The following is a 13,405-nucleotide window of genomic DNA, read 5'->3' as shown; positions in this document are numbered from 1 at the left end:
AGGGACCCTCAGGGTTCTTTGAGGGGGTTCCAAGTGGACCCATACAGCTCTGTAACTCAGAGTAATGGGGGTCCTTGAAATTAAAAAACTTGAGGATCATTGAAATGACACTTTCAGCCACTGTCAGTTCTTTGGGCCACTGCTAATGACCTGTTCTTCCATTGGCTGGTGCCGATTGCAGCACGGTATTCTCCAATAGGTTCCATTTGCACACTGTCTGAGTTAAATGAACACTGATGGTTTTACTGTGTGCTCAGTCATTACATGCTGGCTCAGCTGCACACGTGTTGTTCATCAAAAGATCACATTTCATGCCGTTTAACCCCCAAACTGTGCGCTGGCACGCTCAAGATGCTTTCTGAGAAAGTCTACTTACTCGCTTGAGTAGCTTGAAAAGGGAGACCATTACAGCGCCAGCGTGCACAACCCCACGGCTTGCTTTCTCCACTCTGCTCTGTGTGTGTGTGTGTGTGTGTGTGTGTGTGTGTGTGTGTGTGTGTGTGTGTGTGTGTGTGCGTGTGCGTGTGCGTGCGTGTGCGTGTGTGTTCATTTGTATGTGTATGGACATCGTTGTTGTCGGTTGTACTGTATGTCCAAAATACATTTTACTTTAGTAAATAGAAAAAATCCAATGTTGTTATTTGGTCACAAGCTCATATCTTGGTTAAATATTTATATAACCCACAGACAGACATTAATCTTATATACTACAATTAGAAAAGGGTGGTTTTGGGGTGTTTGACTGTGCTGTGCTCTGTGCCAGCACACCTGAGCCAGTTGCACCACCTCACACTTTCAAACTTAGCCTAGTTATAGCTTAATTGGCTTTTAAAAAGCCGAGTTGTCCAATTGGCTCCAAACTTGACACAAATATTGGTCATGGGGTTACTGCCCTTTGACAAACTACGTGTTTTTAATCCAGTGTCCTCTGAAATTGTACAGTTTACATTAATATTTGATTCTTGGCCCCAGCCCGCCCACACCGGCCTATCAATACTCCTAATGATTTATAACAATACCACATTTTAAAGCATTTTGTACTAATGACGTACAGTATAAGGTCAAGTATAAATGTATTGTAAAATGCTTATAACACTGTATAATTACAGTTAAAATCACTCATAAATACACATAATGCAATATTATAACACGATACTTTTATAATGGCACATAATTCTCATAGTTGTAAGCAGTGTAACAGTGCATTATAATCACTGTTAAAATGCATTATACTGTAATTACAAGTCACTATAAGTGGTCATTTGTTGCTTTAAGAAAAATATAAAATCTATGCAAGATAATAGAGACAATTATAACACTGCTTGTACTGAATACTTTTTCCACCACTCACAAGGTGCTGGAAATCTGGAGTGCATTTCTGCTTCATTTACATTAGTCAATACTTCAATTAGAAGCTGACAAGAGGCTCAGCAGAGCCATCTGCATGTGTTCCTCTGCTTCATCTCTCTCTCTCTCTCTCTCTCTCTCTCTCTCTCTCTCTCTTTCTCTCCTTTCAGTGCTCCTAAATAAATTGCCAGGTTGCTTTGTTGCTATTTTATCCCCTTTGTGTGTGTGTGTGTGTGTGTGTGTGTGTGTGTGTGTGTGTGTGTGTGTGTGTGTGTGTGTGTGTGTGTGTGTGTGTGTGTGTGTGTGTGTGTGTTACAATGTAAAACCCCACCGTTTATTGTATCTGTGTTTATCGTTTTTTTTTTTTTCATTCTCATCTCATCCTCTATATAAAATAATTGTAAAGCCAGGCCAACATTAAAGCACTACTTCATGTATTAAAGCTGTTGTGTATCAGCAGTAATGGGCGATATAGTGCTCCTCTGTGTGTCTCTGTTAACTCATTCCCTGCCTAGAACGACTAAAACGACTTCTGTCCATAAGCCATGCCTGCCTAGAACGACTAAAACGACTTTTTAAAAAATAAAAAAATAAAAAAATATTTTTTTTTTATTAAATTTTTTTTTTAGATTTTTTTTTTTTTTTTTGACCCAAAGACCAAGGAGATATGATTTTTCGAAGATATAGACTCCCATCCACTTCCTTGTTAACTTAAAACTTAAAAATTCTGTATCTCGGCTCCTGAGTACTTTTTTTTTTTCAATGAAAAATATGGCAGTGTTCAAACGCGCCAGAAATAATTCTGGCAGTGAATGAGTTAAGTGTATTGGTAGCAGGGTATGCACACTTAACAAAAGGGGCTCACTGTAATACAAGAAATGGGTTATTCCAGCCTCCACTAATAGCAGAAGCCTTTTCCATACAACAGAGAATCGTTTCAGGGAAAGTTCTTCAAGGGATCATCAATAAGGGCTAATTTGAGGCAACGGAAGAATCCCCACCAAACATGAACAGAGGAAAGGATCATTTAGTGGTTTGAGTTTTCTTTTATAAACCATGCCTTGTTGTTCTGTCACCAACTTAAAACCCTGCTGCTGCCTTGGCCCGTCGCCATTAAAAACATTACATCCTCCAGATATTGGTATACGGGCTCCCTAAAACGGTGGTTCTCAACCTTTTCAGGCCACAACCCCCCAGAATAATCACATTTGAACTGGGGACCCCCCACCCTGACAAGCACTTGGAATTGTAGGAGTTGAGGCATTACATTTGGTTTGACTCGGTTCCAATCCATAGATAAATATTGTTAATTATAGCTGAACTACGAGAGGTGTTGTGAACTTGTAGATTTTGTAGATTTTTTGGGCCTCTTTCTTAGGTAATATTTTACAAGTAGGCCAATGTTTGACCATTGTTATAGTATAGTTTGTTGATTACTTTTGACACTGTAGTGGTCTCATTATTTATCATTTCAATTGTCACTTTAGAAATGTGCAGATACCCTGTATACACTTATACTGCATGTTGGTTTATTTACTGTTGTGTGAGAAAATAATGTTGCACATTAAGCAAATCGTCTGTGTTTATTAAAAAAGCATAAATTCACCTCTTCCGGGGATCCCCAGGGGTCCTTGGGGGGGATGGTGTTCCAGGGGGTCCCCAGCTAAAGTAGTTAAAGCATCACAGTTATTTTAACCACTTTATCCATTTATATGCTGGCTATTCAAAAACAGCAGATGTACAAGGTCGAGCTTGTACATCTGCTATTTTTGCTAACATTTTGTGAAAAATGTAATTCTGCATGTATTAACACAAATATTCTATTCTGGGCGGCCCTGGCACAAAACATTTTCAGATGGGGGTCCGCATCAGCCAAATACATATCATTTTGGGGGTCCTTGACATGAAAAAGTGTGAGAAGCACTGCTCTACTATAGTGACAGAGAGCAGAATAATGAGGGCGCGGGGCGAAGGATGACGGTTGTCCTCCTGACTCTCTGTCTCTTCTCATCTCTACCTTTCCTTGCCACTGTCCTTCTCTTGTTACTTCCTCCGTCTATTTCTGTCTGTTCCTTCTTCCTATCTGCAACAGTCTCTCTTGCTTTGCCTCTCTTTCTCTCTCTCGCACGCACGCACGCACGCACGCACGCACGCACGCACGCACGCACGCACGCACGCACGCACGCAACACACAAGCAAGCAAAGAGGATAATATTGCAACAAAACCACCTGGGAATTTCTTTAGGAGCTCTGAAAGGAGAGAAAGAGAGAGAAAGAGAGAGAGAGAGAGGACAGAAAGAAAGAAAGATGAAGCACACACACACACACACACACACACACACACACACACACACACACACACACACACACACACACACACACACACACACACACACACTTCTTTGCATCTCCCCTTCCCACATCCTCTCTGTCTCTCCATCTCTCTTTCTCTCTCTGTCTCTCTGTCTCTATGTCTCTCTGTCTCTCTCTCTGTCTCTCTCTGTGTGTCTCTCTCTCTGTCTGTGTCTCTCTCTCTCTCTCTCTCTCTCTCTCTCTCTCTCTCTCTCTCTCTCTACTATCCTAGGGTTTTTATTACCAGGCCCCTGTAATATAGCTGGATATTAAAAAATATACATCAACCAGGCAATTATGGGCTATCAAAAAGAATAGGTTTAGCCGGGGGGCTGAGCTGTGAGAGCTGCATGGCAGATGAGAGACTGGCTCTCACCTTGGGACCGCTGCAGCGTGTCCCTGCATGCCTGACGTTACTGGATGTCATATATGCACGCAAAGGCAGAATTCTCACAAACATAAAAGCAGTGGTGTAAAGTAGCTAAGTACATTTACTCAAGTACAGTACTTAAGTACAATGTTGAGGTATTGTTTTACTTAACTGGTGTATTTCTAATTTGCAGCACTTTTACTTCCACTCCACTACATCTCAGAGGCAATTATTATACTTTTACTCCACAACAATTATATGAAAACTTTAGTTACTATTTGTAAATTTTGATTATTATTACAAAACATACATTACCCACTTCAGCCCTATATACATTTCGACATTTGAAAATAGCCAATCCACAAGCTCACAATGCGTCACGATGCGACGCATTGTGAGCTTGTAGATTGGCTATTTTCAAAAGATTTTTATGCATTTTATACATTTGAAAACTTGTGAAACGGGACATTCTACATAATGAGTACTTCTTACTTTGGTACTTTAAGTACATTTTTATACCAATACCAATTGTACTTTTACTCAAGTAAATTCAGAATTTCTAACTTTTACTTGTAACATTGCTTCTACATTGCAGTATTATTGCAGTAATATACTTTGACTCAAGTAAAAAATTGGAGTACTTTTTACACCACTGCATAAAAGACACATCATCGCTGTCGGGCAGAAACCTCTTATCTCCCTATCTTAACTTTTTGTGTTTTTTCGTAAATTAACGCCCTACTTGATCATACTACAGCATCACACAAAAGCATAAAAAAAAGCTTTACACACATTAACACACACTATACAGTAGACGCCACGGTTAGCCATCAGCGAGTCTATTTTCTTCTCCGGTGAGCTAAAGCCGGATATACTTTGCCTTGCGGGGAAAAAACCCAGATCTAAAGCTCATAGCGTGTCACCATGTGACGCATTGTGAGCTTTTTAGATCGGCTATGGAACCCTCTATTCTTTGTGAAACGGACCCTGGGTTACAGCTGTTCTTGGTCTGCTGTTGTTTCTTTCGACACTTGAAACGTCTTTGCATCTACGAGCTCGCAACGCGTCGCAAACTCGACGCATTGTGAGCTTCAAGCTTGTAGATCAGGCATTTCTGGTGAATGTCCCCCCCCCCCCCCGAAAAATGTCCTCCCCCCAGTTGTATTAACACGTGCAACGCTTATAGCTGCTAGCTGACGCTCTCTTCCCCCACCAAGACCTCAGAAAATAGAAAATAGCCTCTCTTAACAGTAACATTTAGAGAAGAAGACTCCCTTAATGGGACACACTTAAAATTCATAGTTTAGCCATGCAAAATAAATCAGTTGTTGCTCTGCACAGGGCAGTGTGTGTGTGTGTGTGTGTGTGTGTGTGTGTGTGTGTGTGTGCGTGTGTGTGTGTGCGTGTGTGCGCGTGCGCGTGCGCGCGTGCGCGCGCGCGTGTGTGTGTGTGTGTGTAGGGGTGAAAGGGTGCTGAGGTTAGCACGAGGAGTGGAGGGAAGGGCTGCTAGTGAATAAGAGATGAGATTTAAATGCCGGCAGCCTCTGAACGGACAGATTCCATCACGATGGGGGGCTCATATACATGCATGCATGCAGGCTTGCACACCCACACACAAACACATGCATGCGGTAGTAACCACAGCGCTCCAAGCTGGCTGGCACCCTAGCTATCGTATGGATAAGTATGGTGTTCAAAATCACAACATCGGTGCAGCACTCAGAATCGGGATGCCTGGGTTCATATGGGTTAATGAATAATGCCACAACATGTTTGAATCCCATATCCGTCACCTTGGCTAATCCTATAGAAGCAAATCTGATACACAACAGAGAATTGGAGAAAAATCGATGGAAATCACTGAACATAATTTTTCCTATTAATCACAATCTGCCTGTACAGTACTGTATGTGTTTATGGGTATTTCAGTGTCTCTCTGTTTTTGCATTTGTGCATGCATTTTTAGTATGTGTCTGTCTTATCTGTGAGACATTAACACGTTAAGACCGGGAACGCATCTGTGTCATTTTTAGATTTGAGCTAAAAAGCATTATTTTACACTTTGGCTATTAAAAAATAGCACCGTGCTACGAGCTTGTATCTGCTTGCAGATCTGTTTTGAAAATGTGTGCAAAACCACAATAGTTTTTCAGAAAACTGTTAGGCCTCAGGTCTTAATGGGTTAAGCATGTGTGATTATACAGTGAGACGCGTGTGTGTGTGTGTGTGTGTGTGTGTGTGTGTGTGTGTGTGTGTGTGTGTGTGTGTGTGTGTGTGTGTGTGTGTGTGTGTGTGTGTGTGTGTGTGTGTGTGTGTGTGTGCGCGTGTGCGCGTGTGCGAGGGGGGTGGGGGTTACAGCTGCAGGACCAGTGGACTTGTGGTCTGCTGTGTATGAATAATCAAAGTAGTCTCTCTCATCATTTAGTCATCACCATCCTGGTGGGAGCTGGAGGAGACGGAGAGAGAGAGAGAGAGAGAGAAAGAGAGAGAGAGATGGAGAGAGAGAGAGATCATAGTTAGCGCTGCAGGGATACATGCTCTCTCTCTCTCCCAGATCGTGTATGTGTGGCTGAGATGTGTCATAAGCACAAGTCTTTTCTGCTCCCTGCTCGCCCACTTAGCTCCCCCAGACACTGATGCTCTGATGCTGTGTGTGTGTGTGTGTGTGTGTGTGTGTGTGTGTGTGTGTGTGTGTGTGTGTGTGTGTGTGTGTGTGTGTGTGTGTGTGTGTGTGTGTGTGTGTGTGTGTGTGTGTGTGTGTGTGTGTGTGTGTGTGTGCGCGCGCGCGTGTGCGTGTACGTGTACGTGTGCGTGTACGTGTGTGTGAGTGAGACACACACACACGCATACACACACACTTTTTTTAAAGATGCTTTTAAAACACGCTTTTCCCATTTATGTCTTGTGGATAATGACGTTAAACTTGACCCTGACCTTGATACATTCATGATTACACAGCAATTTCCTAGTTAATAATTCATCTTAAGTTACTTCTTTTTTTTTTTTGTACAATACTTAGGTTTTAAAAGTGTCACGTTTCGTGGCTTTGCATGGTTGACATTGTTGTCATGCACATTCACACACTGTATATCAATAAATACATACTGTAGGACAGGGGTTCTCAAAGTGGGGTCCAGGGACCACCCTAGGGGTCTTTGGGGGGGGGGTATTCTAAAACAGCAGATCCCAGCGTGTCACTTTGTGCCGTGCTGCGAGCTTACGTACATCTGCTATGTTTGGAAGATTTTTAATCATTTTGCTTTTTTTTACACATATCCTCTCTTCTGGGGGTCCCTGGCATAAAATATTTTCTGATGGGGGTCCGCGGCCAAATACATATCAAATTTGGGGGTCCTTGGCACAAAAACGATTGAGAACCACTGCTTTAGGAGACAGAGAAAGAGAGAGACTTGTGTGAAGATTATATGCATGAGAATGGTTTTATCACAAATACTCTGATATACACACACACACACACACACACACACACACACACACACACACACACTCGCGCGCGCGCACACACGCACACACAGACTCTTTGCTGTATCGCTAATGAGCCTGACTGGTGTGCGGTTACGGCGCAGCGTCAGGCGGGCTCCTCGCCGAGACCTATGGGAGTTCAGTCAGGAGTCATCTCTTTCTTCCTCCTCCTCCTCCTCCTCCTCCTCCTCTCCCTGCACTCTCCTCCTCTGCTCTCCTCACAAGGCAGCGCGTTAGCGCTCTAGTATCAGCTATCAAAGCAGTCAGAGACGTACCTGACGGCTCCGTTTCAATCTGCGTTAAGTGCTGAGGGGAGACGGGAGGTATGAGCCCCCCACACAGGAGTTCAACATATGTTCCCCAGAGGATTCACATCTTTCGCTACATAATTGTCAAAGAAAGAGAAACAGAGCGTGGCTGCGTGTCTTAGTCAGAGTAGAACGGGACATGATGATGATGACGGAACCGGAGCTGTGCTGCCAGTACTGTCATACTGCTGTGTACAAGTATGGCATTGGTTCTCAAAGTGGGGTCCGGGGACGACCAGGGGTCCTTAAAGGGTACCAGGGGGTCCCCAACAAAATGTGTTAATAAACTTCACAATCATTTTAACCCCTTTATCCATATGTTATACTTTTGGCTATTCAAAAATAGCAGATATACAAGCTCACACACAGAGTTTGTAGATCTGCTATTTTTGAATAATCGTGAACATTTTTGCTAATCTTTGAATATCTTTTTCAAAGAGAACATTTGTAACTCAAATCTTTGCTTGTAGGGGGGTCCCCGGAACAAAATATTTCGAGATGGGGGTCCGCGGCCAAATACATCAAATATCATTTTAGGGGTCCTTGACATGAAAAAGATTGAGAACTACTGCAGTATGGGGCTGTTTTTCCTAAGATTTCACATGGATATGGGTTTGATTTATTTGGGGGGTGGGGGGGGTTGAGGGGGGTAAACGAACGATAACTCTACCCTTGCAGCGTCTGTGCACAGAGGATAACACATCGTCACTGTCGGACAGAAACCTTTTATCTCCTTATTCAAACTTTTTTTTTTTTTTTGTAAATGAACGCCATTCGTGATCATACTACAGCGTCACACAAACAACATACAAAAGTAGCAGATCGACAAGCTCGAAAAGCTTTTCGATCTGCTTCTTTTTGCCACTTTTGAATTTGAATCCTGAAAAGTAACAGTTTTGGACATATGAGGTTTCCACCCGACAGAGACGATAATAAAACTTGGATATTAAAAGCTGTATAAGCTGCATCATCGCTGGAAGTCAGACTTAAATAGCGAATGTGTGGGATTTGAAGAGTTGGCAGGCTGGGTAGTTTTACACTTGTGACTGCTGGTTGTTAAGATTCCACAGAACATGACATTACAGTATTGGATGACTTTACAACCTTCCATAGACGGCAGGGTGAAACGCAGGGCAACCGCAAAGTTTGCTGAATTTCTTGGGCAGCTTGGCAGAGATTTCACCACTTGTGCTGTAGACACTTACATCAACACAAAGAAAAGTGCCTTCAACTTTCACTGATTTCCAAGTACATTTGCTGTATATCGTTGCTGTCGATACAAAAGTATCCAAAGCAGCAGATCCACAAGCTCGAAAACGCGGCGCGAACTTGTCGATCTGCTGCTTTTGCTGTTTTTGAATTTGAATCTTGAAAAGCAGTGGTGTAAAGTTACTAAGTACTCACTCAAGTACTGTACTTATAAGTACGATTTTGAGGTATTTTGACTTTACTGGAGTATTTCCAATTTTCAGTACTTTTACTTCCACTCCACTACATCTCAGAGGCAAATATTGTACTTTTACTCCACTACAATTATTTGAAAACTGTAGTTACTAGTTACTTTGTAGATTTTGATTATTACTACAACACAGCCCTATATACATTTCGTCCATTTGAAAATAGCTGATCTACTATTTTCTGCTATTTTCAAAAGATTTTTAGACATTTTATACATTTTATACAAAACGTGCATACATCTTACCGCTTGTCACGCTTGTCACGCCTTCCAGCGTTGATTTCGTCGACTAAAACTATATGACGACAAATGTTAGTCGACTTAAACCTTTTTTTCACTGACGAAAACGAAACAAAAACTAAATAAAAACTAAGCTACGATGACTAAAACTAAGACTAAATATATTGACAATTTCGTCAACAAATAAAAACTAGACTAAAATGTTAGGGCAGGAGATCCAGTAGAACTAAAAGACAAGTCATTTTATGTTTGGTTGTGCTCGGGTGTTGCGATCTGAAAAGATCTACAAGCTCACAACGCGTCCCACTGCGACGCGTTGTGAGCTTGTAGATCGGCTATTTTCAGCATGCAACCAAGTGTAAAATCTGCCATTGCGGCGCCATCAAGGCACCGCCAAAATGCACCTTAGTCGACTAAATCAACTATAGATTTAGTCGACTATAATCTTATGATATTTAGTCGACTAAAACTAGACAAAAACTAAAACATTTCAGATGACTAAAATATGACTAGAACTAAAATGGATTTTTATTCAAAAGACTGAAAAAAAAAAAAAAAAAAAAAGAATTGCTGTCAAAATCAACGCTGACGCCTTCCTCTCTCTCTCTCTCTCTCTCTCTCTCTCTCTCTCTCTCTCTCTCTCTCTCTCTCTCTCCCCCGCCATCCATCCAGTCCCGGCCATGATCACGTCGTACCCCAACACCACGCTGGCCACGCAGGGCGAGGAGAAGAAGATGAGCTGCACGGCCCACGGTGAGAAGCCCATCATGGTGCGCTGGGAGAAGGAGGAGCGCATCATCAACCCGGAGACCAGCCGCTACGTGGTCACCGTCAAGGAGGTGGTGGACGAAGTGGTCTCCACGCTGGTGGTGGGTGCTCCGTCGCAGCAATACTACATGCATGCTTTTAGTCACACTTTTTGCTTCATTTTCATTTTTTCTGCAGACACTCCAGAGCGATTTACAGTAAGCAAGGCTAACATGTGGTGTTACATCAACTGCAGAGAAATAGTCATCTAGGATCATTGGTAAACCAAGAACCTATCATCAGTTTAAAAGGTATAATATGAAAAAAAAGTAATCTGTACATTGAAACTATACCCACTAAAAGGATCCCAGGTCTACAGATGAACCTGGTATCTGTCTACATCACATGCTATCTAAATTACATTTTAGCCTTTGCATAAGCCTGCATGGTCGTCAAGGCTAGGTCAAGCGATACGGGATAAAGTGGAGTCTGAAGAGGAGAGTCTTCAGATTACGGTGGACAATTGGGAGTGAGTCTGCAGTTCTAACTGCAATGGGGAGTTTATTCCACAGTTTGGGAGCCAGGAGGGAGAGGAGTCTGGGACGTGTGGAGTGTTGTCCCGGATGTTTCAGGGAATGTTCTGCCAGCTTCCCCGTGTTAGCTGATCTGAGTGAGCGGGAGGGGTTGTAGGGTGGATCAGGCTTTGGAGATATGGGGGTGCCATACCTTTGGGTGCTTTGTATAGGCCAACATCAGTGTTTTGTACTCTGTGCGGCTAGTACAGATGATAAGATGAGAAGCAGCTAAGGGCAGAGAGAGGGAATGACAGGTCTCCAGGAGGTTCAAGGGCCAATGGTGAAGTTTGGCTACACTTTCTATGAAGGCCTTCAGTATAAAACACTATACAAAACATGCATAAGATGTTATTATGAATCCATAAGGCCAGGTTACATTATGTTTAAGGATAATAAAGATGCATCACACCTTATCAATATTTAATATGATTTATAAATTGTTGATAATATGTTGTAGACTATTAAATATTCAGGGACCATAATGCACTATAAACATCAAAGTGACTGCTGTGGGTGAAAGATAGAAACTATGTTACAAGTTACATAGCCATCAGTTTTATATCTGGACTGAAACACATTTGAGAATCCCTGAACTAGAGGGACAGAATTTCATGGTAAAATCCTGAAGAATACTACATTGTTAAAACAAATCATTAATTATAAATGAATGATATAGTTATTACGTGATCTAAAAATGCAACGCAGGCAGATTGTCATTGGAACACTAATGCAACTCTATTTACAGTAAGCATTAACCAATGATCCAGTATGACTGTGTAATGTGCATACTATACATTCTCTTAACCCATTTAGACCTGAGGCCGATTATGAAAGCGGCTTCTAAATCCTGACCTAAGTTTTCTGAAAAACTTCAAATATTTATTCAAGACATTCCCACACCCCCAACCGATGTTAGCAGGTCTGTCAGCTATGAAATTGCATGCGTCTTTCTGTCTGTCCTCAGATCATGCCTACTGTCCGTGAGGACTCAGGTTTCTTCTCCTGTCATGCCATTAACTCCTTTGGTGAAGACCGTGGCATCATACAGCTGACAGTGCAAGGTAAGGCTCAATTCATTCATTCAGTCATCATGAGTTGTTTTAATTACAATAAACAACCCTGACAGCTGGGCGTGCGAGTTCCGTTGTTTCAGAATTCAACAATTCTCAGCCTTGTTTCTGTCTGTCTGTGTCTCACACCCTCTCCTACATGTTACTGTCTGTCTGTCTGTCTGTCTGTCTGTCTGTCTGTCTGTCTGTCTGTCTGTCTGTCTGTCTGTCTGTCTGTGCCTCACACCCTGTTCTACATCTTCCTGACCCTTCAGAGCCACCAGACCCTCCTGAGGTGGAGATCCGGGAGGTCAAAGACAGGACCATCGCTCTTCGATGGACCATGGGTTTTGACGGCAACAGCCCCATCACAGGATACGATATTGAATGCAAGAACAAATCAGGTAGCGCTGCCAGGTCCATTGTATACTGAACATAACCAACCAGCCTGTATTTGCCCTGGGTGAGGGGAGCGATACCGAGACGGAGAGGTTGATATACGATATAGATACGACAGTAGCTGACCCACCACGCGCAACATTCACATTTTCCAGAAGTACATATGAAAATGTGTTTTCATATGTACTTCTGGAAAATGTGAATGCGACCGGGGTGGTTTACCAGGCTAGAAGTAACGAAGGTCTGACATAATTGCTGTACTGATCAATTGCTATTTTCTCATTGTCTTCTCATGTGATTAAAAAGGCCATGGATATGTGATCAATTAATTATCACCAGTGCCCTCGGTAACCAACCTGGAGCAATGATAAACCCCTGGGCGACAACATGTTGTCGTTGTCAGGCAGAAACCTTGTATATGTTTTTTCATAAATCAATGCCCTATTCTATACTTTGTTTTGCCACTCTACAAGCTCACAATGCATAACGAACATTTTGGAAAATATCAAAATCAAAATGCCCAAAATAGGAATGCGATGTTGAAAGTAGTTCAAAGTAGTTTTTGTCGCATTCCTGAGCTGAACAAAGTAGTTAAGTCTTGTCTGTGGATTTTATTCATATTTTATAAATATTATTATAATAAAAATAATATAAATATTTTAAATATTTAACTGGCACTCTGTGCCGCGCTATGAGCTCGTATATCCGCTATTTTTGAATAGCCAAAGCAATCTCAGTAAAAATGACACAGATGCGTTCCTGGTCTTGGATGGATTAAGTCTAAAATGTGTCATTTGTGTGAATAAAGCTGAATGAACCCCCCCCCCCCCCAACCCTCTCCATCCTGCAGCGTCATGGCTATCAGCCCAGGTAACCAAAGATGTGTCGCCCCAGCTCAACCAAGCCACCATCATTGACCTCCACCCTTCCTCCACCTACAACATCCGTATGGTGGCCAAGAACACCATCGGCAACAGCAACCCCAGCAACGAGCTCACCATCACCACCGATGAAGCAGGTCAGTGAGCCTACAGCAACTACCAGTAGTGGGAGAAGTACTCAAAATCTTACACTTAACC

The 13,405-nt window shown here is 42.4% G+C and overlaps 1 protein-coding gene across 1 annotated transcript in view; it reads left to right on the top strand.

Moving 5' to 3' along the window:
* Positions 1–13,405, top strand: part of dscamb (Down syndrome cell adhesion molecule b) — a gene marked incomplete at both ends in the record, with an annotated part of 217,790 nt that overhangs the window by 155,295 nt on the left and 49,090 nt on the right. The window contains 4 exons of the mRNA XM_084064776.1: positions 10,229–10,425; positions 11,843–11,939; positions 12,203–12,331; positions 13,177–13,344. Coding sequence (XP_083920902.1) covers positions 10,229–10,425; positions 11,843–11,939; positions 12,203–12,331; positions 13,177–13,344 — 591 coding nt within the window. The remainder of the gene's footprint in view (positions 1–10,228; positions 10,426–11,842; positions 11,940–12,202; positions 12,332–13,176; positions 13,345–13,405) is intronic.

This window comes from Gymnoscopelus microlampas (assembly GCF_963454915.1).
Source record: "Gymnoscopelus microlampas genome assembly, chromosome: 8".
Taxonomy (NCBI): Eukaryota; Metazoa; Chordata; class Actinopteri; order Myctophiformes; family Myctophidae; genus Gymnoscopelus; species Gymnoscopelus microlampas.
The sequence above is the reverse complement of the archived record's forward strand: the minus strand, read 5'-3'. Positions and strand labels throughout refer to the sequence as shown.